General features: G+C 38.6%; 1 protein-coding gene across 3 annotated transcripts in view; it reads left to right on the top strand.

Moving 5' to 3' along the window:
- MYH11 (myosin heavy chain 11) overlaps positions 1 to 25,200 on the top strand; it is a 55,223-nt gene that overhangs the window by 17,355 nt on the left and 12,668 nt on the right. For 2 of the 3 annotated variants that reach the window (XM_030460229.1, XM_030460232.1), the window contains exons 4-29: positions 1,034 to 1,061; positions 6,602 to 6,704; positions 8,357 to 8,377; positions 10,518 to 10,610; positions 11,403 to 11,466; positions 11,876 to 11,974; positions 12,244 to 12,387; positions 14,735 to 14,830; positions 15,202 to 15,320; positions 15,488 to 15,640; positions 16,118 to 16,291; positions 16,559 to 16,732; positions 17,029 to 17,143; positions 18,070 to 18,263; positions 18,425 to 18,546; positions 18,660 to 18,729; positions 18,874 to 19,034; positions 19,849 to 19,957; positions 20,837 to 20,968; positions 21,243 to 21,449; positions 21,847 to 21,984; positions 22,604 to 22,727; positions 23,340 to 23,511; positions 24,066 to 24,278; positions 24,417 to 24,561; positions 24,649 to 24,855. In XM_030460229.1, the coding sequence (XP_030316089.1) occupies positions 1,034 to 1,061; positions 6,602 to 6,704; positions 8,357 to 8,377; positions 10,518 to 10,610; positions 11,403 to 11,466; positions 11,876 to 11,974; positions 12,244 to 12,387; positions 14,735 to 14,830; positions 15,202 to 15,320; positions 15,488 to 15,640; positions 16,118 to 16,291; positions 16,559 to 16,732; positions 17,029 to 17,143; positions 18,070 to 18,263; positions 18,425 to 18,546; positions 18,660 to 18,729; positions 18,874 to 19,034; positions 19,849 to 19,957; positions 20,837 to 20,968; positions 21,243 to 21,449; positions 21,847 to 21,984; positions 22,604 to 22,727; positions 23,340 to 23,511; positions 24,066 to 24,278; positions 24,417 to 24,561; positions 24,649 to 24,855 (3,377 nt within the window). The remainder of the gene's footprint in view (positions 1 to 1,033; positions 1,062 to 6,601; positions 6,705 to 8,356; positions 8,378 to 10,517; positions 10,611 to 11,402; positions 11,467 to 11,875; positions 11,975 to 12,243; positions 12,388 to 14,734; positions 14,831 to 15,201; positions 15,321 to 15,487; positions 15,641 to 16,117; positions 16,292 to 16,558; positions 16,733 to 17,028; positions 17,144 to 18,069; positions 18,264 to 18,424; positions 18,547 to 18,659; positions 18,730 to 18,873; positions 19,035 to 19,848; positions 19,958 to 20,836; positions 20,969 to 21,242; positions 21,450 to 21,846; positions 21,985 to 22,603; positions 22,728 to 23,339; positions 23,512 to 24,065; positions 24,279 to 24,416; positions 24,562 to 24,648; positions 24,856 to 25,200) is intronic. The other variant, XM_030460231.1, reaches the window with a different exon arrangement.

Raw genomic sequence — 25,200 nt, 5'->3', positions numbered from 1 at the left:
ACAGAAAACATGGTAGTATTGCACCTTGACATAGAGGGCAAACTGTAAAGCCTCCCATTACCATGGACTTTTCTAGAACAAGGTAGATAAGCATTGCAGAGCACATTATGAGACTTCAGTGGGTGTTCATTGTCCATCACAGCCTGGAGATCTTAGCCTGAGATCAGTCCTTTGGTAGAACATTTTGTGTAAAAGTTCTGAAGGTAAAGAGAAACTCCAACTCCAAAAGCATAAGCAGAGAGGAACACTGCAAGCCCAGGTTATGGAGCCAGGATGTAATCCCAAACTTTGCTGCAGTGTCACAGGGTACTGGATGCTGCTGCACAGAAACCTCTTACACCCCTCACAAAAGTAGAAATGGAGATTTGGTCCACCTTTTTATAAATTTTTATCTAAAATATGTTTCATGGTCCTGGTCATAGTAAAAAGCAAAAAGAATACTTACGTATTTGTCGATACACTCTTAAAATCTGTGAAGTATCTTGTTTCTTTGGAGGCCATCTCAGAGAAATTACTTGACCTCTTGATAAAATTTGCCTCTCACTCTGAAAGGAAATAGAGAAGTTATTCAAGTATGCAAAGTGCTCTGCTTTCAAAAATTAAAGTTTTGCATAACCAACTTAAAACATTTTATTTGATGCCTTATCTGTCCACACTTTGTTTCAAGTGGGCTGCTAGCCATACTTCATAAGCATAGTAAGACCTTGAGTTTCAGGTTAGAAATTTTCAGTTTTAATCTTCTTATAGAGAGCCTGATCTTTTTGCTGTCCTCATTACAGTTCATCTCTAATGGAATTTACAAAAGAATATTTTTGAACTCTTGACCTTTTGTTCATTTTTGGTACAAAATATTTCCATTAGAGACGTTTATTTAAATGGAAGGGCAAATCACATAAGATGTGAACCCAGTACTTTTGAGTAATCATGGATTGCTAGATTTTGGAATGTTCAATATAAATCCTTATAAATGTAAGTGCTTCTGTCAGAACACAGACATTTTCCCTAATTAATGATTTTTTTTCTTTATTCACAGATCGAGAAGATCAGTCTATCCTCTGCACGTAAGTAAACTAAGCTATTTCAGTATATCTAAATATTACAATGTCTTTATTCAAAATTTATCTGAATTCTGATGGAACTGACATATTATCCTCAACTTTAGTATGCATGAATTCCAGTCCCAATAGATTTACCTGTTGATAAAAAAAGAAATATCAGTACTGTTGGAAATCTTTATTGAGCAAACTTATTTCTTCAAATTTACTTCTGAATTGAGAGATTTAAGTTTACAACGAATGATTTGGGAGTGTGTCTGTAAAGCCGTACCTATAGAGAGAACAAGGGATTTTAATAGCTTTCTAGAGGAATCTGAGGAACTGAGAAAAGTGAGGATCACAGAGCATCCCAGATATTTACTGAGCTGCTGTTCATTTTTAGCTGTTGGTGCTTTGTAAGTTCCTAATTCAGATGTCATTGTAAAAAAGTGCAATCTTTTATATTCGTGCTGTTGTTCTGTGCTGTTTGCATATCCCATAGCTTGGGGAAGGTGTGATGCCTCCCTGCTAGCAGTGACCACCCTTGCAGGAGGCAGAGGGCTCAGCACCACAGCGCGTCGGACCCTTCTGCACTCTCTGCGCAATCGGTTTAGGCAGCAGTGAAACATCAGCTGAGCCAGCCCTGGTTTGAACTCTTGATTTTTCTGTGACCCAGCTTGCTGAAGGCCTTCACCTTGAGTTCTGACCTGTTCGTGTTCAGACAGCACCAGGGTGGGGGGTTCAGGTCTTGCATCATGGGTCAAGCAGTGATTTTCTTGCCATGAGCTTTATTGTGCACAACCCAGCACTCCACAGACTCAACTGGGTTTAGGTTGCCTGTCCAAGTGTGGCTACTGACTGGAATATCTGTGTCCATATTACAGTTCCTAAAAAGCACTGCTATGGATCACCAGCCATACAGTTACTTCTGAGTGTGCCACTGCTGGCTGGAAAAAAATTATCACCTAAGAAATAGTAAAAATTTTATACTGTATCCAGTACCATAATGACCAGCATAGCTCCAACCTCTGTTGTAACAGGATTTCATTATATGCAAGTGTATCAGTCAAGAATCTATAAAAAAATGCATTAATACCCAAAAGAAATCTAAAATTGATGACATGATGTCTAAAAGTGTCCCTCACCTTTTTCCCAGGGAAAAATATGTCATTGTAATGAAGACAAATTTATGATGTGTATTTCCTCCCTCTATTTCTGTACTTAAGTTTAGTTTTCCATTAGTAAATCTTCAGATCATTTTTTAACTTTGCAATATTCTATTTTTTAAGATAGGGGCTTTCTTTTGCAAGTCTGTGCCTCTTCATGAAAATCCTTAAATGATCCACAGCTACCATATATATTTTTTTTTAAATTAAAATACTGGCCAGATAAGCAGGAAACATAAGGTGTTTCACACCAATAATAGAGAGAATGAAAGATCTTCCACATTTTGAAAATAGCCATATTAAGTGATTTATTGAGACATTTAGAATGAGTGCTGTATGTTAGATGGGCATCATGACCCAGAGCTTAAACCATAGCTTAAAACAGTTCTCACATGTCTTTCAACCTAAGATTAGTCAAGTTAATGCAAAACAACGTGCACAATTTTAGCCATTATTGGTTTACCATTATTGTTGGCTTTATCTGGCTGTACAGAGAGAAGAAAACTAACTTGGCTTTCAGCTGTAATGTGAAAGAAATCTGCATTATTGTACAGAATTGCTAAAAATTCCAAGAATTTTTTTTTTCATGAAATACACAACAATAACTGAAGACTTCATGGAACTGATCATCTAGAATCTTTTCTTTAAATACCTATAGACTCAAGCTTTGCTAGGCTTGGTATCTACATTGTAAAAAAAGTAAGGATTCATATATAAGTAATTGTAGATGCTGCCAAATGCACACCCATGTTTAGTAATGCTGCAGAGTAGACTTTTTATTGCTTGTCTCCCAGTTTTTGCTATTTAGTTTATGGAAATTCAGCAGGATAGCCAAAATAGCAGTGACAAAATGCAAGCTGAAATTGTGCACTTTATTTTTAAATACTTCATGCCGTATGCTTTGTATTACTTCTGCAAAATTATTCTATTGTTAGTAGAGCTCACCTGGAATCCAAATGCTGTGGTATGTTTAAAATGCTTCATCTGTCTTTAATGCTCATATGTTACAATGCTTAGAATTTCTGTCTTTCCTAGATTTCTTTTTTTTCCATACATTTTCCTAATAACTTCAGGCATACTGCCTTTGATCTCTGTTCACACCATCCTTTCTGCTGCTAGCTCTTTCTCATGGGCAGCATCACTGAACATCCTCTCACATCATTCCCTGCCACATCTCAAGCAGCAGAGTCATCCAGAGCATCCTCTGAACTGTAAAGTCAAAAGACCTCTCCACAAGAAAGCTAAACTCTTTTCTTTCCTAGCTCACCAAATCTAAAAGGCTGGAGCTGACAAGCATTATTGCCTGGTCCTTCTCCCACACAGATATTCCATGAAGATTCAGACCTAGGGTGCAGCTTGGTGCTGAACCAGCTTGGTCTCTTATAGGCATTTTTTTATAGGTAAACTCATAGGATCAGTGGGCTGGCTTCTGAGCCAGATCTCTAAGGGGGTACAGCTGGTCTAGGACAAAGCTTTTCATAATCTTTGTGTATCTTAAACAGCAGGATGAAGCCTGCCAAGCCCTAATGTAATTTAGAGCACCTCATTGACTGCCCTGTGCAAAGAGGCTTCCTGCAGTGCCAGCAGAGCCAGATTAAGTGATGTTTGAATGGTCAATTTTTGTGGTTCATTGCTTACTGAAACAAATGATGAAAATAAATTCTGCTGTTACTTTTTAGATGTTTTCAAAAGTGGAATATAAGTCTTATATAATACTATCAATATAGGAAGCTTTCAAATTTTCAGCAAAAAAAAAATACACTTTTAAAACTGAATTTTCCCAGTTATACCCCATACGTACAAGAGTCCTAGCTACACCACCACAGACTTACCCTACAACAGTGGGACCAACTCACCTTGTCCTAATTCAGAAACCTATTCTGAATGGGACAATTTTCATTTAAGGTGAAGGTAACAGAGTCACAGATGATCTAGTAAGTCATGTGATATGAAAACTCTGGTCTAGATGAGCACCACATATGTCATCCTATGTTCTTTAAATCCTGTACTGAGTTCCCAAAACAATGCCTGGCAAGAAATGATGGAAAAATAAATTTAACCATGCCACTCAATGTGAGGATGGCAGAGCAGGCTTGTAAGCCCAGCAGACAGTTTTGCTCTGGGAAAGAAAAAACATGTATAGGAAAAACAATCTGGGCTTCCATAGATTAGGTACTGCAGTTGGGATAATCAGAACTGTGCAGCTGGACCTGCTGCACAGGTATTTTATCTCTGAGATTAAATCTAGATGCTGTCATATATCTGTGATGTATCCTTTAGTGTTTGAGAGCTATTATTTTTGTTTAACTGATACTTATCAGACCTGTTTATTGTCATGGACATTTAAAAATGCTCTGATGTATTGAAAAAACAAGTGTACTATGACCATAATTCTTCATTGCTCACTGACCTTTGAGATTTTTTTCCTACTTGTAGCTTTTGAGGTCCTGCTTTCCATTTCATGTTGAGGTAGTTCCATTTCATGTTGAAGAACTCTTTTTTGTCCACTTCAAATGAAAGTTAAAACCTCAAAGTCAAGCTACAGGAAAAAGAAAAACTTCAGCTTGTGTGGAAGCAAAGAGTTAAGGATGAAAGCACAGAACCAAATGTTAAGTAACTGAAGCATTACAGTGTGGTAGGATAATTACAAGTAAAATGATGCCATAAATGGTAATACACACAGGGATTCAGGGGAAAGCCAAATGATGGGCACTGTTGCCCTGGGAGAAAGGAAATGCAATTCATGGAGTGATGAACTACAAATAACCTTTAATAAAATTGAATAGTTCAAAGCCTGGGGTTTGTTTGAAGAAAGGAGGTTTTGTTGCTTTTTCAGTTGTTTCTTTTTTTCTTTTATTTATTTTTTTCCCAAAGAAACAAAGTTGTAAGGTAGATTTATTTGAAAACTTTGTACGCATATGTCTTCAAAATTATATGCTTGGTTTGGAATTGCTCCCAGGACACTTAATTTTTATCAAGAAAACATGAAAATGTTTTACCTCTAAAGCCCAAGCAGAGATGAATCCAACCTCTAAACTGCAAACCAGCCCAGGCCTTGTGAAAATGAACATGTTCATCTCATTTATTTCTGTTTAAAACTCTAAAAGCCAGAAGAAACACTTCTCATCATGTTGTACCTCAGGCAGGAATTGTTTCTGGTTTCCTAAGGTTTACATCAATGTCATCCTGTCTTGAAAGTTCTGCACAGCACTTTCTCATATTTTTAATGCCCATTTATCACTGCTCCCTTGGTAAGGAAAATTAACTCCTGTATTACCTAATTAGGAAAAGAAGCAGAACTGCAATGGATCCAGCTAAATAGTTACAGCTTCAAAAAAAGCTGACAAATATCCATGGGATTTTTGAATGTATTGTTCTTTTTATTTTAAAATCAATTTTCATTTAAAGAGGGCCAACATACACTTAGACTGTTGGCCTCCTCGTTGCACTGGCCTGATGCAGTTGAAATAACTAATAGATCTACATCTATTTCAATGCCTATTTTGATTGTTGAGACAGGACAGTATAAAAAAAATTCTAAATAATCATCGGAGCCAAAGATATCTAGAAGATATGAGACAATGTAATATGACACTCAGAAAGGAAGAAGTAGGCTGGCAATGTCCTTCTGAGAAAACGCTGTAAGTCTGGCTCTTGGACCTCTACTTTGAAACCCAGCATTTTACTTTAAGAGAGGGCTTAAGACTTGTCAGTAACTCAATCCTGGCAGTCCTCCAGGAGGTGACAAGTTACTGCTGCCTTCCTGATACCCAAAGGACACTGCCTGGCACACAGTCAGGATGCCCAGACCCCTCCCCACATGGGATGTCCTTTACTACCTGGTAAGCAGGGCCACCTCAGGCAGTCCCAGCTCTGGTCCCACTGAATTCAAGGAGGAGCTGAAGACAGAGTTCAGATGAGGCAGGTGATGAGCTTATTCTCCAGCACTGATACAAGCTGTTTGTCTACTTTAATGCAAGAGTTTCAGAACATAAAGCTATTTTATTACTGTTGATGTTTTTTCTTACTGCTGTACCATATTATAGTTAACGTTGTATTTTTTGGTCTTAAAACACAAGCAAACTCCCTGCCAGCTCCACTTCTGATAAATGCTCAGCTGCTGCCAAAGAAAGATGAACTGCCCTTCAAAAATGCATCACGTTTCAGAATTGCCTTAAATGGCCCAATATCCAGTCAAAATACTAATGGGAGAGAGATGTAGCTCTGATAATGTGTTCTTTGCATGCTGAAATCAGGTGGATTTGGAGAGATGCTGTTCTGGGATAAATAACTATGAGCCAGGCAGTTTCCAGTCCTGTTTTTATACACTAGCAAGGATCATGTTGCAGAAGGAGTCCACTGGTTACCTACCTTCTTCTGTGTTACTTTCTTTCCCCTCAGAGGTGAATCTGGTGCTGGCAAGACAGAAAATACCAAAAAGGTCATTCAGTACCTGGCTGTTGTTGCTTCATCACATAAGGGCAAAAAGGAAACAACTGTCACTGTAAGTGAACTCTTCCATATTCAAGTCCTCTTCAAGGCTCTTAGGACTGTACTGAGCTGACTGGGCTAACAACAAGTCAATGTCTACGTTTTGCCAAAGAGTTGACTTATTAAGAGTACACAATTATGTCACAGCTCTATGTTTATGGAAAAAAAAATTGTTTGACCCCCCCCCCGGCATCAAATCAGAATGTACTTTGCTGGAAAAGAAATATTCATAGCTTTCCATATTCATAGCACCTATTTATATCCTATCATGAAGCTCTTGGGTCCTTATTTAACCCTTGGCCTCTGGCAACTAAGAAGTTCAGGAAAGCCGTTAATTAATTCATTGTCCAAATACATCACAAAACCATATACCAGCATTTAAACTTCCAAAGTTTTGATTGGCTTTATTAGCATGTAAGTTTTCTTACTAACTTGCAGAGTCCCAGTATAAAACTTGTATTTTCTTTGTACTCCTCTGTCTGAGAGAACAACTTGGAAAGGCACAATATTTTTAAGTACTTTTCTTGCTTTGAACTATAGTAGAAGCTTTTACCTGCCCAGTTCCCAGAGAGCATCAGGGTGTCTCAGGTTCTCAGCTGTCTTGGCTGTTTTCAGTGATACCACTCCAGGTCCTGTCTCACTTCCAGATTTTTGTACATTACTCGAAATTCTGCAAAAATATGTAGTGATTCACTTGCATAACAAAAGTTTAATTCAGGAAAGACATTTCAGTGTGTCCCAAATATAAGACTGTGTCTAAAAGCAGTAATTAGTAGGGCAGTGGGAAACAAAGTAAAAATCTGATGGCCACACCTGTGCTGGCTCCTACACCTGCCCTTCCCTACTGTGTATGCCAGCAGAGAGAACTCCAGAGTACAGACTGTGCAGCCTTTTCCACCATAAATAATTGTTGTTTATGTACAGATGATTCTGCTTTGGGCTAGGGGAGTGAGTGGATGTCCCTCTGGGTAGTATTTTCTAGAAATCTGTGATTGAGTGGAAACAGTCCAAGACTAAAGGCATTCTTTTCCTTTGTTGAATGTTTATGCAAAAAAAAAACTTTCTTCTTTCCACTGGGTCCCTGCTCAGTGGCTGGGGAAAATGAACTTGTGGTTTCAAGGCCATTCCTAATGGGCAAGTACTGCAGTTACCCTGTTCCTCTGGGTAATTACATGAGCCTCAGGACAAATCTGGCCCTGAGACAGACCTGAAGGAAAAACACAGGGCTCTCTGGGAGCTGAGAGAAAACCTAAATTGTTTTACAACATGCTGATAAATAATAATTTAGTTACAGGGACTACTGGCACTGCAATTTCAGTCATTAAAAAATAATGAATATCAAATGCCTCAGTTGCACCAGAGAAGAACTGGGGATTTACCATAAAAATATCTGTCCTTGTCTGGTCCTGGGAGACTGGCCTGGGACTGGATCCAAATCCCATCTGTTTGCTTCAGGGTTGGTTTTTTTCCTCATTTAAAGTGCTCTATACATGCTAACAGTATCTGTACTCTTGGTATGTCTGCAGTAGATTGATTGCCTCTATATTCCTGGTTTATTTGCATGGGAAATGTGTATTGCTTATTTTAATACAGGAAAAACAATAAAAATGTCTCTGTAATGGAAATGATACTGACACTTGTTTTATACCGCATTATTCAATACAGCAAGGTCCATCTTTTTCTTACGTGAGTAACTTAGACTGTTTGATGTGTGTTTAAGGCACAGAGTGTAGATCTGCATGCTATTGTTGCACCTGGAAAATTCATGAGATATTTTGTTGAAATATGTTGTATGATATGACAAAAAGCAACAATAGCACCAAATGCTCTCACAAATCAACCCTAACTGTGTCAGGCTCCATGGTAAAGAATGAGGTCTGACACAGGCAGGGTCATCTTTCAAGTATTGCTCTTTTCTACATGTCTGTGTTCAAATTGCCAGTGTTTGAATGACATTTCCCACCATCCTGAAAGAGCCACTCAGCCTGACATTGCACAGTGTGATTTCTGAATGAAAATACCCAAATGCTTCCAGTGCTTCAGGTTGAACTTTTTAGGACTGTTGTGAAATAATTCCTAAACCTCACGATGTTGGATTGATTTGGTTGGCTGCATGCATTCCAGTTGAGGGTGCTTTCAATTTTACATTTTCATGTAACCAGTAAGAACTGTTCCCATCTGCTCAAGTCAGCATGTTCTGAGCTTGCTGCTAGGATGCACAACAGCAATTCCCATGGCAGTGGGTGTGTGTCTGTAGGTGTCTCACAGTAGTTTCCTACAGGCCCTCATCCTGTATTGAGTTGTGCCACATCAGCATAACAGTGCTTTGGGAATACAGGCAGATTTGCTGCCATAGTCTTTTTGATTCTATGCCATGCAAATAGGATTTTTTTTTTAAGGGGTCTTTTTTTCCTTTTTATGAATGCTGCCTCTCAGACTTGGGCTATGATGAAAGGCAACAGGTTGTCCCTTAGCTAATTTCGTACTTATTTTGACAAACTGCAAAAAACTGAACTTCTTGCTGGCATAGGAAACTCTGTGCAGTTCACTGGACTTGCAGCTGCATACAGTGCTGTTCATTTGGAGCCACAATTTTATATCCCAAGGCTGTGGCACAGCTCAGTTCCCAGTGGAAACAGGTGGCATCTGCCTCAGTTTAGCAGACAAAGCTTTGTTTTAGATGTCACCATCTGATTGCAGAAACACCTTAGAACAGAGGTTTTAAATTTACAGAGTGTAAATGTAGAGCTGCTCAGTACAGAGAAACTTCAGGGATTCATTACTTATTCTACATCTGTATTAGCTTTTTTGGAAATCTTCCTTCCAAAAGATCTGTGTTCTATGAATGGTGCACATTTTCCCATCTCATGACCTTGCACATAAATTCAGCCATTTGTTAACAGCCTGTTGCTTCATACTGATATTTCTAAGGCAGCTCTCATCATTGCCATAGAAGTTACAGGATATTCAGGAATGGCATTTATAAAAAGGTTTAAGATGCTAATTGGGAAGCATTTTCCAAATTATTTCTCCTAGATTCAACCTAAATATTGCCTTATTTTCTAATTGAAACTATTTAAATTATATCATATTTTCTATTAAAAACTTCTTCCTTTTCAGGGTGATTTTTTTCAACTTCAGTGATTCATTTACAAAGTTTAGAAGCATTAAATGCATGCTTCATTCACTGCATGATTTGTTTCATTACCAATTACCCATCACAATTAACAATATAATACAAAGTTTGTGTGTTTGCATGAGAATTCATTATCCTAGTTTGAGGTAAATCAATGCATTTCCATATTTAACCTAAATAGCCTTGCATGGATCATTATTAATTGACCTGATGAAATCTGCTTTGTAGCTTTTAGCTGCATTACATTGAAATTATTATTGGCAAGTTATTCTAATTACATTGTCATTTGCTAGCAAAGGATTTCAGCAAAATTAACTTGAAAAAGACATGCTAAGGTTCCTTTAAGAATATTCCATCTAAACAGTACATTAAACTGATAAAAGCCCTACATTTAATGACCCTTTTTTTAAGAAAGGCCAATCATTATGATGAAGAGATTAATAGATCTTGATCTGTCACAGATACCAGGGCTGGAAAAGGGTCCTGTGTACAGGACAGCAGTCAGCTGCACAAATATATAAACATAAAGATTAACAGAGAATGAAAATGAATCCACATGAAGTATAGGATTCAGAAAAAAAAAAAAAGGGGGGTTTAAACTACCTTTCACATTTTTCTCCTGTGTACATTTGTTGGTTTTCATTAAGTAATGATGAAGTTCAAAGTTAACTGCATCTGAATGAATTTTAGGGTGAGCTGGAAAAACAGCTTCTACAAGCAAACCCTATTCTTGAAGCTTTTGGAAATGCCAAAACTGTGAAGAATGACAACTCCTCCAGATTTGTAAGTAGGAGAAATCCAGTTGGGTCACGATGGTGGGAGACATGGAGCATCTTTTAAAATACTGTGTACAGACAGTGGCTCTCATCAGTGCTTCTCTCTAAAGAGCAACTTGAAATTAATACCCTAAAAACAGTTTAGAATTCCTCACTGGATTAGGAATTTGGCCTTATACTAAGGTCAAAGATCAAGCTCAGTCTTGACCAAATCATTGTCCTCTCACAGTTTAGTCTATGTATGGCCTTCCAAAGCCAGTTCCTGCTCCAGAACATACCCATCTTCAGAATATTTGGAAATAAAAATATGTACTCCTGAGCATATATCACATAGAGTGTGATTGTTGCTTAACAAGAGCAGCTAATACATTAAATTAAAAACTACAGGAGGAAAAAAATCCAGAAGTGATACAGATGCAAATTTGAATTGAGGACTGTCACTATTTGATGACCTTTCTGGAAGTACTGGCAGATAGTTGTTTTCTGTACAGACACTGCACTGCTATTCTCTCATTGAATTTGCAGAAATCAAAGTAGAAAATTGATGTTGTCATATCCCCAGCTTCCAAAGCCTGGCCTCTAAGTGCCTGAGTGAAACGTGGGGGAAAAAGCTCTCCAGAGGGAATATCATGGAAGTTTGTTTCCTTTCAGGCTTCTCCATGTGTTGTCCCAGCAGGAAGGAATCAAGCATGTTATTCTTAAGAGGATAACGTAAATGTCTTATTAAAAAGGCTAAATACTAATGTTGGAAAACCTGGCATAACCTGAAAGAACAGCCCAATCTTCTTTTCATTCACAGGGCAAATTCATCCGCATCAACTTCGATGTGACAGGCTACATCGTGGGAGCCAACATAGAGACTTGTATCCTTAGCAGTGCCCTGCAAGCAACTGTGGGGAGCAGAAGGAAACAAGATAAACAAACTCCATTGCATGTCTAAGAAAGGCAAATATTGCTGAGGCTGCTATAAACACAGATGAAGGGAAGTGAATACTGTTTTTATATAACTGATATCCAAAGCATCCATGTCTATTACAGTGCTTATTGCTATGATTACCAGCATTTACCATATAATAAGAGGGAGAAAATCAATTTAATCATTGCAGTATTATACCAATTCCAGAACTCCTGCCACAAAATTAGACACATGTTCATATTAGAGAAACTTGTGGCAAATATTTCAATAATGTTATGATGCTTCTGAGGCTTATGGCACACTTAAGCAAGGACTGAAATATGTTGTTGTGTTTTTTTAACACACTTGACAAACAGATTTGCTTGAAAAATCCCGTTGTATTCGTCAGGCTAAAGATGAGCGAACATTTCACATCTTTTACTATTTGATTGCTGGAGCTCCTGAGCACATGAGGAGTAAGTTACTTGCTAACAATTCTTAGATCTCATTAACAGTCTGAGCAATGGCTTATGTAATTTATCTTAACTTCTTTAATTGTGTGTCAATCCTTTCTATAAATAAGCAGCTCTTAAGCTATATATATATAATTCTCACCTGTTTGAGCCAGGTTGTCTGCAGTTTACAGGACATTTTAATTTACAGGAGATGTAAACTCATTCAGATCCCATAGTGAATGATACTAAGATGATACACAGAAGTAAGGTTTTTCTTCTTTGCTTTTTAGATGAACTGTTGCTGGAAGGCTTCAACAATTACACCTTTCTATCTCATGGCCACGTGCCTATTCCTTCTCAGCAAGATGATGAGATGTTCCAGGAGACCCTGGAAGCCATGAAAATTATGGGCTTTACCGAGGAGGAACAGATAGGTGAGAATTGTTAGCAAGAACATATTCAAGGTATATATCTGCAAGTGACACTATGTAGAGATGCAAAAGCACAGAAGTTAATTTTGTCCAGAATTATCACTTTGGAAAATATGCATATGAGGTAAGATTTTACACTTATATAAGAAAATTATTTAGATTTTATGTCCTTGTTTCTCTGGAGAAGTGGCATCTTGCATGAACCACCAGTTGGAGGACACTAAATGTACCATGTAACCTCTGCCTCTTATTTCCACTGTGCAAAGCTATTACCACTTGTTAGCTAAGAGGTGCACAGTGAATCCTTGCCCACAGATTTCCTTCTTTCTCAAGAGGTATTAGAGACATTTTTTAGAGACACAGAAGTCTCACAGAAAGAGAATGAAGGTTCTCTCATAAGGTGAAATTTCTCAAACAGATTTTTTTACAACTGGGTCTTAAAAATAAAAGGGGAACTCAGTTCTGTGTGATTAGGCAAGACACAAGATCAAGGCAGGGTATAAACAAAGGATCAACATCACATAATACAGGCAGCACAGTCAGAGCCAGTAACAAGAAGCAACTGAACTGGTGTCAATACAGTGCCTGAAGACATCATAAATCAGGAGCAGGAATCATCTGGGGGGAGGAGAGCAAGGGCAGAGAATGGACTGGCAGTGAAGACACTGAAAATGCTATCATAGATCCATGATAAAAAATGCTATCAGCCTCCTTGGGATCATTGCCACCTTGATATTAAATGAGGTGATACCTCAGGAAATCCTGTGAGTATCAGAGTGCCTGTTCTTGCTTTGCAAGTAGATCCAATTATGCTCTGCTGCTTTTAGGCAGTTGTTAGAAAAGTTGTACTGAAATTACTCCAGCAGCCTACCTTGTCCTGTTGCTGCAACAGTGGGACCAGCTGAAGCCAATAATGAAAACTCTTTGCAAACCACCTCCTGCTTAAACTGGCAGCACCTGCTGGAGACACAGTGAAAGATATAGTAAAGAATCACAACCTATATTAGAAAATAGGGCTATATGTCATCAGAGATATTATCTCTGTGATAATGCCCTGTGTATCAACACAGAACAAGTGGTAATGCACAGGGCAGCTCTAAACAGTCATTTAAACAGGAATCAACAAAAAAAAATTGTCACAATAGTTTGCTGTCCATCTTACAAATTCCTGAGGCCTTCTTGTAGCAAGAACATGACATGTATTCCTGACCCTCTGAATTCCACAGGACTGGTGCAATTGTCAGCATGTAAAAGTACTGTAACACATGGTGTTTGAAAGGTAATTTGTGCTTATGACAAGGGAAGACTTCTCATTAGCAGAATTCCATGCAAACCCAGAATGGTCTACTGAATTCACATCAGCTCTAACAATACCAACAGTCATTTAAAGACATTTTTTTCAGAACTTGCCAACAACTAGCAGGAAAAACTTGCAAAATATTTTTATTTAATTTTGAAAGAAATGAAACAGGCTCAAATAGCTCATATTTGTACTCACTGATTCTGAGAAAAGTGAAATAAAACCACAGAGCATAAGTCAGTTAAACTATCTTGAAAATGTGGGCCTGACAGAGACATCAGTCTGAGCATCTTTTATCTCTCACTGTCCCTGGGAGCATGCAGGCCTGCAGCTGGTGCAGAGCAGTGTGCACTGCCTGTGGATACACATTGCCATACCCCAAGTGACACCTGGTGGCAGAACCAGTGTCACCCATCACTTGAGCATTGGACCAGCTATGGCAGTGGGGAGCGTACGGTCTCACCTGTAACATACTTAGATATTTTACTACCTGAAGTTAGGCAACATCACATTTTTATATATATTAGTAATCAAACATTAATCAATTACTTTTATGTACTTTGACACAAATCCTTCGAAGATTTGTATACATTTGATGTTTGTTCCATAACTACATATCCACACGTTCCTGCCTAACTGGACCTTCAGAAGTCCCATACATTTTGAAGATGCTGGCAATTCATATAGTTTTTTAAAGACTGAGATTTAGATCTTCAAGTGACTGAGCAGGGAAGATGCTATAGACCACTGTGAGTGCAAGACGAAATCCTGAGACCTGGAAGTCTGCCTGGGGAGCCAGCAAAACTTATCTTGGAAGTGCTGGTGCTCCCAGATTGGCCTGAACTACACTGCAAACATAGCTGAGATGCTGGTCAATCAGTTCTCAGGCTTCTGCAGTTTCTGGCACAGTCTTTTAAAGCACACCTAGCTCCTTTCATGGAGGTACAGAGTATCATAGGCAACAGAATTAATCTTTTTTTATTGCAGAGAATAGAGCTTTCAAAATGTTTCCATCCTGTTCCTCATTTATCTTATCTATTTCTCTTACAGCTATACTGAAGGTTGCTTCATCTGTCCTACAACTGGGTAATATTGTCTTCAAGAAGGAAAGAAACACTGATCAAGCTTCCATGCCAGACAATACTGGTATGACTTATCAATTAAAAATTTTAGTTAGCATTAAGAAATCAATAAAATAGCAGCTGAATAAACACTTTTTTTCAATACTTTTTAATTAATTGGTATTACTTGTAAACCTCACAGGCTTTAAAAGATACACCATAGTTAAAATCAGCTCAGTTATAATTACCTTGAATCCATACATTGATGAAGAGTGACTTTGCTGCTTGGATCACAAATAATACTTCTGTGATAAGCAGCATCTCCAGTGTGCACTATAGATAAGCTTTTAAGGAAGATGAGTAACTCCACATACTTGCTGAGCTGCTCGTATTCACACTTATGAACCTGCTAACAGAAAATACAATGTGAAATAAAATGTCATTCTTATATTCTAGCTGCACAAAAAGTGTGTCACCTGATGGGGATTAATGTGACAGATTTCACAAGGTCTATTCTAACCCCAAGGATCAAAGTAGGACGAGATGTTGTTCAGAAAGCTCAGACCAAAGAGCAGGTATCTACTTGCAGTCTGCTTGACTCTCCTGAAACTATTTTCCTCTCTTCTTTCTTCCATCTGGTCTAAAGAGAAATGTCAGTTTTCTGTCTCATTATCTCTACAGAAACTAGCAGCTAATTGAGGTGGGTTTTTTTCACTTGCAATTTTCTCTTCTGTTTTTTCAGGCAGACTTTGCCATAGAGGCTTTGGCCAAGGCACAATTCGAGCGTCTTTTCCGCTGGATTCTTGCTCGAGTAAACAAAGCTCTCGATAAAACAAAAAGACAAGGTGCTTCCTTCTTGGGGATCCTTGATATTGCTGGATTTGAGATTTTTGAGGTATATGCTGTGGGACACAAGTTGCATAAACTAACTCCTCAGTATCATGCAGGGGGTTGTAGAGGAGATGACACAAATCTAGTTTCAGAGCTACAAAAACCATTTGGTTCTTACCAGCTGCCCAAGACCCTCACACCTACTGCACCCAGCTGCTTTCTGTTCCTTGGCAGCAAGGGCTGGAGGCTGGCACAGGGCTTCTGCTGGGCTTCTGTGGGTTAGAAGCCAGGGTCTCAGGTTAGAGCCACGGGGTGCTTTTCATGGTTTCTTAAACAGGTCCCAGTACAAGGATTTATCACTTAAGAACTCAATGAAAATTTTCAAGATCTTAAATTAGAAAAATATAGAACCTTGTGTTTGAATTCTTGTTATTTGTAAAAAGAAACAGAAGATAGCACATTTCATCTTGTCATTCAAGTTCCCACTTGTTACAAAGATCTCTTTCTAATATTAAGAATTCACTTTTTTTCCCCTTCACAGATCAATTCCTTTGAGCAGCTGTGTATCAACTACACTAATGAGAAACTTCAGCAACTTTTCAACCACACAATGTTCATATTGGAGCAAGAGGAATACCAGCGAGAGGGCATTGAATGGAATTTCATTGACTTTGGCCTTGACCTGCAACCTTGCATTGAACTGATTGAAAGACCAGTAAGATTATATCTCTTTAGCTGGGGTACTACATAGGTTGCATCAGGGTCAGTCATATATCATTATATAAAAACATATATAATTATATAGTTATATATTTGTATATAACTATATGTGTTATATAGACATATATATGTATATCAGATCCATTTAGAGCTATTCCAGATCCTTTGCTGCCTGGGAGGATTTGTAACATAAGGGATATAAGCAGTGGTGCTCTTTGTCTCTGCCTCTGATGATACTGATCTGATATTGCTCACATTGCAGACCAATCCTCCAGGTGTCTTGGCTCTACTGGATGAAGAGTGCTGGTTCCCCAAAGCTACTGACACATCCTTTGTGGAGAAACTATGTACAGAACAAGGCAACCATCCCAAATTCCAGAAGCCCAAGCAACTCAAGGATAAAACAGAGTTCTGTATAATGCATTATGCAGGAAAGGTACTGGACAGATTGAGATATTTTGGGGAACTTCGATTCTTTGATGCCCAAATGGTAAAAAAGAAACAGTCCAGTACCCACATTAATAAGGGATGGCTTTAATTATATAATGTATATGTTAGGTACTTTCATAACATTATATCTGAAATAAGATTTTCAAAATGTTCAGCAATAGAAAGCTTTTTACTTTACTATTGTTATTTGTAGGATTTTGTCTTATACAGGGTTGAGTGTTCCTGGACACTCCAGATTTCTTTATCAAGAACAGATTTTTGACATAGCACTGTTTCCTGTAGGTCACCTATAATGCAACTGCCTGGCTAACAAAGAACATGGATCCACTGAACGACAATGTGACTTCTCTGCTGAACCAGTCTTCAGACAAATTTGTAGCAGACCTTTGGAAGGATGGTATGAATCACAATTCTAAATCAGTAATATGGCTTTAAATGGAGAAACTTCTACAACATTTTGACAGCTATCTCTTGCTGGCAGAACAAAGCATGAAAATTACAAGCACAGAAGTGACTGAACTATGAAATAAGAATAACATGTTCTAAAGACATGTTTATGGAAAGCATCATTAGATAGTTTCAATCACTATAAAAAAATTCCTTACTTAGTATTATTCAGCAACAGAATAAACTGTATCTATTATACTGTTATAATTTTGCTGGATATGTGTTACAGGACACCTCATTTAATACAGGTTATTGTTGGGTTTTATGTATCACTTACTTTACACACATCTTCCCTGGAAGTTGTGCACAGTTCTCTCCAGTGATGTAGAATCTCAGCTATGCTCTATGAGAACAATGTCTGCATGCATATAAACTTTGTTTTTAAAAGGTCTATGTGGATCTGTAACATATAGTACAGCATAAACATTTAATACACAGACATAAATGTGCATGCAAACACCAGCAAGGTGGCTATGAATTATCAAAATAACAGAGGGAGATTATTAATTATAGTTTGAGAACCACTGGGTAACAGGGGGAGTGAAGATGTTGTTCCTGGTTCTGTCAGCAACCTAGCGATTGAATATATTGCAGACAGACTGTCCCTTTTAGAGCAAAAAAATTAAAATATATTCTGTATATTCAGTCACTTCATTCTGTCACTAGATACCAAATAACCTCATTTACACATTTGACAGAAGTAGACTATTTACCCAGAGGGCTCTTCTAGTACTTTTGTTACTATGCTTCTACTGCATCAAAAGTGCATTGGTTGTCTCTGGGAAGCTGCAGAAAAACAATGCCAGCTAAAGGTGCAGCGTAAGCTAAGGACAGTTTATATTTGCAGTTCAATACATACTTTCTTTTATATTTCAGTGGACCGTATAGTTGGGCTGGACCAGATGGCCAAGATGACTGAAAGCTCACTCCCTAGTGCTTCAAAAACCAAGAAAGGAATGTTCCGTACTGTTGGACAACTCTACAAGGAGCAGCTGACCAAACTGATGACCACCTTAAGGAATACTAATCCCAACTTTGTCCGCTGTATAATTCCAAATCATGAAAAAAGGGTAAATTTCAAATGCTCAATTTTCTGACTCCTGGCACATCATTAATGTTGAGCTGCTCAGTGTACAAGTACATCAGAGTTAAATGTTGCCTTCAAACATAGATGACAACATTTTTTTGTAAATTTCAGTTGTGCTAAAAATATTTTCTCTTCTCTTTTCAGGCTGGCAAACTTGATGCCCATTTAGTGCTGGAGCAGTTACGCTGCAATGGTGTCCTGGAAGGAATTCGAATCTGCCGGCAGGGATTTCCCAACAGGATTGTGTTCCAGGAGTTCCGCCAACGGTAGGGACCCCCCACTCTGTCCTTACTCTGGGCTTAAGAGTGGTGTGATACATGTTTGTTGGTACAAAATAATCTGATGTTTCAACCTCCCTAACATCATCATCTCTTGGCAGATATGAAATTCTTGCTGCAAATGCTATTCCTAAAGGATTTATGGATGGGAAGCAAGCTTGCATATTGATGGTGAGGAAAGCATTTTTGATCCTATTGATAATCAGGTCTATACTACTTATGTAAAAGCTCTTAAGAGTTAACAGAAGTTAGAAGTAATTTTTCATACCTTAAACCTCTGTACTGGAGTTAACCAATATCCCTGTTTTCCTCCAGATAAAAGCATTAGAACTTGATCCCAACTTGTACAGAATTGGACAGAGTAAAATCTTCTTCAGAACAGGTGTTCTGGCTCACCTGGAAGAAGAGAGAGATCTGAAGATCACAGATGTTATCATCACCTTCCAGGCACAGTGCAGAGGCTACCTGGCAAGAAAGTAAGAACATGTACTAATCAAAAAAATGTCTTGTGTAGCCTTTTGTCCTCTGTATAATGAACTGAAGATACCAAGACATTTTGTTACTATTATTTGTATTGTATTAGAACTCAACTTGTGTCCAATGAAGGACTCGCTTGCTGCCCAGAAGAGACTTGTTAGTGTAATTATGGGAAAGCAATTACATTTTAAGGCTACTCACACCCTCTGTACAGTAAGCTCTCTGAGGCAATGACCCATCATTTAAAGATGTGTTTGTACAAGCAGGAGAAGGAGCATCCTAGGTTATGACTGGAGTTTTATGCACTGTTACAAGTAGCAGCATTGCTATGATCTGTAAAACAATTTCTTATACTCCTTGGGCATGAAGCAGTGATCATGTAGCATGATCATAGGTAATATACATCACAAAACTATTAAAAATAATGCCATTTTTCTGAACATTACCAAGGCTTTCAAACTGCTGAGCAAAGAAATTTAAATACAATAGGATTTGAGAATGATGATCATTGCAAATTCTAAGTGCCCACGTACTCTCAAAATATGTTCACATCCTGAACTAGATCTATACTTTCTGGTTCATGCCTACCTTTGAAGTGGTCTAAAATTAGAAGAGTAAATAAAATACCAGAAAACTAAACAGTTACCATCTTCACCAGAAAAAGCACAGGCACCCTTGAAGTAACAAGAATTTGTTCCAGATTCTCAAACCATGTGGCTAATCAGACTCTCATGCCAGAGAGTTCTTTGCTTAATGTGTCTCTTGCAGACACCTCACAGTCTCAGACTGAACCAATTTGCTTTTTAACTTCAGAGCCTTTGCCAAGAGACAGCAACAGCTGACTGCAATGAAGGTTATCCAAAGAAATTGTGCTGCTTACCTGAAGCTGAGGAACTGGCAATGGTGGAGACTGTTCACTAAAGTGAGTGACTGCTATTGGTGAAATCTCTCCTCAGCTTTCCAAAAGAAATGAAATGCACAAGATGCTGAGGTGTATCATGTCAGGCATTCCTTGTTCCAAAGTCCATTGCAGTGGATGGCAAGAGCCTCGTTGACTTCAGAGATGCTCTGGATAGTTATATAATGCCATTAAATTAAAGTTAGTTATAGCTTGAGAAGACAAAAAACTAGTTAAGCAGAGATTTAAAAAAAGATTTTGCATGTTTATTAACTCTTTTTAATTGCCAAAAATGAAATAATTTTGCAGGGGGTAATAATAAAACAGAGTAAACCTGAGTTTCATAAACATGCAGAGTTATGTATCTGTGGGGAACTCAGTAGGTCAGAGCTTCCCTAACTGGGACAATGAACATCTTCCTGCTAGGCACTCAAGCAAAGTAAGTCTATTTTCCTATAGAAGAGGCCCGAGTTTGTTTTGATTTTTTTTCAAAAATAGCTTCATCTATTTGGATTCAGAAAACTGTTCCTACTTGCTTCAGTAGCAATCTTCTCTGCAGCCAGAAACAGGCAGTGACACACATTTGCACGTGCACATTGCCTTTCTATGCAGAAGATATGAAGATGTAGCTTTTGTACATTATCAGTGGACAAAAACAGGTTAGGAGCTACTCAAAAAGTGGCATTATTGGAGGCAGAGGTGCTCACAAGGCTCCAAGAATTAACAGAGGGATGGTGAAGAGCAACACTTCTGAGGCTTGCTCGTTTAAAAGTACTTACATTGAGCTTGGCTGGACAGTATTTATCCTGCACCTGAGCACCAACAGACAGTGCTGCCCTAGTACCATGCTCAGTAACATAAATACTGACAGAAAACATTCTTTAAAAAAATGTTTATTTGCAGGTGAAACCCCTGTTGCAAGTCACCCGCCAAGAGGAAGAAATGCAGGCCAAGGATGAAGAGCTACAAAAAACTAAGGAAAGACAACAAAAAGCAGAGAGTGAACTGAAGGAGCTGGAACTGAAACACACACAGGTGATTTACATCTCTGAGCCTCTGGGAAACACAAGCTGTTCTTTCACCATTTCTAGAAGCTATGACAAAAAAAAAAAAGCTATCTTTTTTCTTTGTATTTGCAATTGTATTTACAGCAGTGGTCCAGAACAAAACTTCAGCCCAGACAAAGTTGCTTCAGTAGAGGCCTAATGTTCACACAAAGACCTCTAGGAGAGCTGCCTGCCTTTCTGTCTAGTAGAAAGGCACCATGGGGCAATTCAGTCTTAACTTCCTATACATTTTATTTGTGCAGCTTTGTGAAGAGAAGAACCTCCTTCAGGAACAGCTTCAGGCAGAAACTGAGTTGTATGCTGAAGCTGAAGAGATGCGAGTGCGTTTAGCTGCCAAGAAACAAGAGCTGGAAGAGATCCTGCATGAGATGGAAGCCAGGATTGAAGAGGAGGAGGAGCGCAGCCAGCAGTTGCAAGCAGAAAAGAAAAAGATGCAACAACAAATGCTGGTAAGGAGATGTGAGTTACAAATACAGACAGTAGATTGTATCTCACTGAGAAAATATGGACACTGGCAAACCTCAGATCCTGTGAAAATGCTTGTTACACAGCCCTCCATAGAACAAATGTCTGTGCCACTGAAGTAAGAGGAATCAATGGATGGTCTGTCTCCCAGAGTTCCCTTCTTCCCCATCTCAGTTTTAAATAATGTTTTCTCAAAAAAATTATTCTACCAAATCTTTCCCTTCTAAATCCCAAAACATTACAGATTGTCTAACTCTTAAAAAAACCAACAAAGTCAACAACATACCCCACACACAGGGACAAACAGTAAGCATTTCCTATAATCTAAGCAGTATTTTATTTCCAGAATTCATGTTTCTGAGTTTCTTTTTTCCCTCAAAGGACCTTGAAGAACAGCTGGAAGAAGAAGAAGCTGCAAGGCAGAAACTGCAACTTGAGAAAGTAGCAGCAGATAGCAAGATAAAGAAAATGGAAGATGATATCCTCATCATGGAAGATCAGAATAACAAGCTAACCAAGGTAAGTGCTGTGGGTTCATTTTCTTACATGAGAAAAAATCCTTCTCTTCCACTAAAACAAAGGGAATATTCCCGACTACATAGTGTCATGGGTGTACAGATTCACCAGAAAATCACAACCTTATCAAACAAGTTTCTTATAATTTTTCCATGCTCATTTATACAACTCTATAAAAACTACTGGGGTTTATGTCTGTTGTGGTAATATAGTAAAGCAAAACGCTCACAGCACTCAAGCACAGTAAGTAGAAGACATCTTCTCAGAGCCAAGCAGAAGAAATAATTAACTTGTTTTTCAGCAAATTTTAACCTAACTTCATGATTAAAAATAGAAGAAAGCATTTATTCCAGTACTTTTTGAAATGGGATGTTCCTCTGAAGTGGACCAGCCATTAGAGCCCCTAGAGTGAATACAAGACTATAATAGCAAAATTAAAGAATATGGAATTCAGAGACACTATTCCTCAGCTCCTCTGTAATTGACAAATTGAAATGTATCACCACATCTCAAGAAATACAGTGTAAAAATACTATCTTGGACACTTGTAGTTGGCAAAGAGTTGATTCACAATCACCAATGACAGACACTTTGTCAACACAAGTATTTTATTTTTCTGTAGGAAAGAAAACTCCTTGAAGAAAGAATAAGTGATTTAACAACAAATCTTGCAGAAGAAGAAGAAAAAGCCAAAAATCTTACAAAGCTTAAAAACAAACATGAATCTATGATTTCAGAACTAGAAGGTAACATGAATAAAGTGTTTTATATCAGGGGTTTTTGCCTTGGCACACATCACAGAAAGAGAATAAGGAAAGAACTAATAACAAATTTGTGGGGTGTTTTTCAAATGTCTTATGTAGTGAAATGAGGCAATCAGGTGCCACTAATTGCCAGGGAGTGACCATTTATTGGCCCCCTGGTCATGCGCAGTGGGGGCCTACCCTAATTAGGCACAGGTGGGCTTGACACAAGCTCATGCTCACTCCCTGGCAATTAGTGGCACCTGGTTGCCTCATTTCACTACAGTCTTATATTGAAGTTATTTTATACCTGGAAAATCATTAAGACTACAGGGTGCATAAACCATAGACACCTCCTTTTTCTTACATACAAAAAAGTAGAGAAGAGAAAAAAGGGAAAAAAATCAATGCTGCTTCTAGACAAAGATAAATATATTATTGTTTGGGGTGGCTTGAGATGAGTGATGACAATAAGGTATTGCACATTGCTTCAGAACTGCAGTTAAATATGTACAGCCTCCCTGGAGGCCAGAACAATTTTTTGCCTAAGTTCAAGATGAGATTAAGGACTTCTTGCATGAATGCCATCCCATGACCAAGAGCCTTACTTTTTAGTGCGACTGAAGAAAGAAGAGAAGAGCAGGCAAGAACTGGAGAAAGCCAAGAGGAAGTTGGAAGGGGAGTCAGGCGACCTACATGAGCAAATTGCAGAGCTCCAGGCACAAATTGCTGAGCTGAAGGCACAATTAGCCAAGAAGGAGGAGGAGCTGCAGGCTGCTCTAGCCAGGTATTCACTCCTGTCTACACATACAGGTTGAAAACTGAGGCTGGAATATATTTTTCTCCCTTTTCCAGACACCAAGATGCTGCAGCCATAATTCTCATATCTCAGTGGCAGACTGAGTGTTGTCCCCATCTTCCAAATTTCCTTTTGCGAAGATTAATTACACTGCTGTTTGCTCACAGATCTGTAATCTTACCTCCACCTAGCAAGGAAAACTCCTCTTCCCAATGGCATTAGCAATGCTGTCAAATAAAGCATTAAGTTTAATGACATACTCCATTAGCAAGAGGAAGAATTATTTTAGTTTGACCTTATTTGAGCAACTCAGTGGATTTTCTGTGTAAATTTAAGAGGGATGACACTTAACCAAATTTCTAAATTTAGTGATCAGCACCTCCAGGCACTGTGTTCTGATAAAGTACAGCTCCCAGATCCCTTTTGAGCCAGTACTCCCTCTTCCCTGTGTACTTTCCATGTCAACCTTTAATCTCTGAATACTGATTTTCTCAAAGGGAAATTATTTTTTTAACATAAGAAATTAAATACTCTCTTTTCAGGGTTGAAGATGAAACTAGTCAGAAGAACAATGCCCTCAAGAAGATCCGTGAACTGGAATCTCACATCTCTGACCTACAGGAAGATTTGGAGTCTGAGAGAGCTGCAAGAAACAAAGCAGAAAAACAGAAGAGAGACCTAGGTGAAGAGCTGGAGGCTCTGAAGACAGAGCTTGAAGATACTTTGGACACCACAGCAACCCAGCAAGAGCTCAGGTATGAAGGCACAGCACATAGACCAAAAGTAAAGGTCACCAAGCTCAGTGCAATAGTGTTTAGTTACTGTGCAGTAGTGGTATTTTCTCAGTGACTGGAAGACTCTTATCTGCTGCATTTGTGTGCATTACCCTGCAGAGCAAAGCGTGAACAGGAGGTCACAGTGCTGAAGAAAGCCCTGGAGGAGGAAACTCGAACTCATGAAGCCCAGGTCCAGGAGATGAGGCAAAAGCACACTCAAGCTGTGGAAGAGCTAACAGAGCAGCTGGAGCAATTTAAAAGGGTAAACAGAATCTATCTTACTGAAAATTAACCACTAGATAACATGGATTCCATTTTTAGATCATCTTCTTTCTCTTCATCCTTGTAGGCTAAAGTAAACTTGGATAAGACCAAACAGACAATGGAGAAAGAAAATGCTGATCTGGCTAATGAAGTCAGGAGCCTAAATCAGGCAAAACAAGAGGTGGAGCACAAGAAGAAGAAGCTGGAAGTACAGCTGCAGGAGTTACAGTCCAAATACACTGATGGAGAACGTGTTCGGACAGAACTCAATGAAAAAGTTCATAAGCTACAGGTAAGAAGTTGAACCTTTTGCTGTGCCACCTTGGGCTTGAGAAGATCAGTTTATAAACTATACTGTGAGGGCATATCTGGGGGAATCTTGGCCCTGTTGAGTTGAGCTGAAACTCTGAATCTTCTGATCATCTGGAGGGTTTCTGCCTTGCACTCCTAGGTCAGTTATCACACAATTGAATAGTTACAACCACCCTGTGACAGCCTTTATTCTCACCACCCCTCTGCATATACTGCAGTCTGTAATGCCACCACTGGTTCAGTGACTGTCCAGCATGTTTCACAGTTTCTTTCCATTCATTCTTTTTTTGGGTAGTGAGGAACATTGGTAGGAATGTGGCTTCTG

This window comes from Calypte anna, chromosome 14, assembly GCF_003957555.1.
Source record: "Calypte anna isolate BGI_N300 chromosome 14, bCalAnn1_v1.p, whole genome shotgun sequence".
Classification (NCBI taxonomy): Eukaryota; Metazoa; Chordata; class Aves; order Apodiformes; family Trochilidae; genus Calypte; species Calypte anna.
This window is presented reverse-complemented; position numbering and strand designations above follow the sequence as displayed.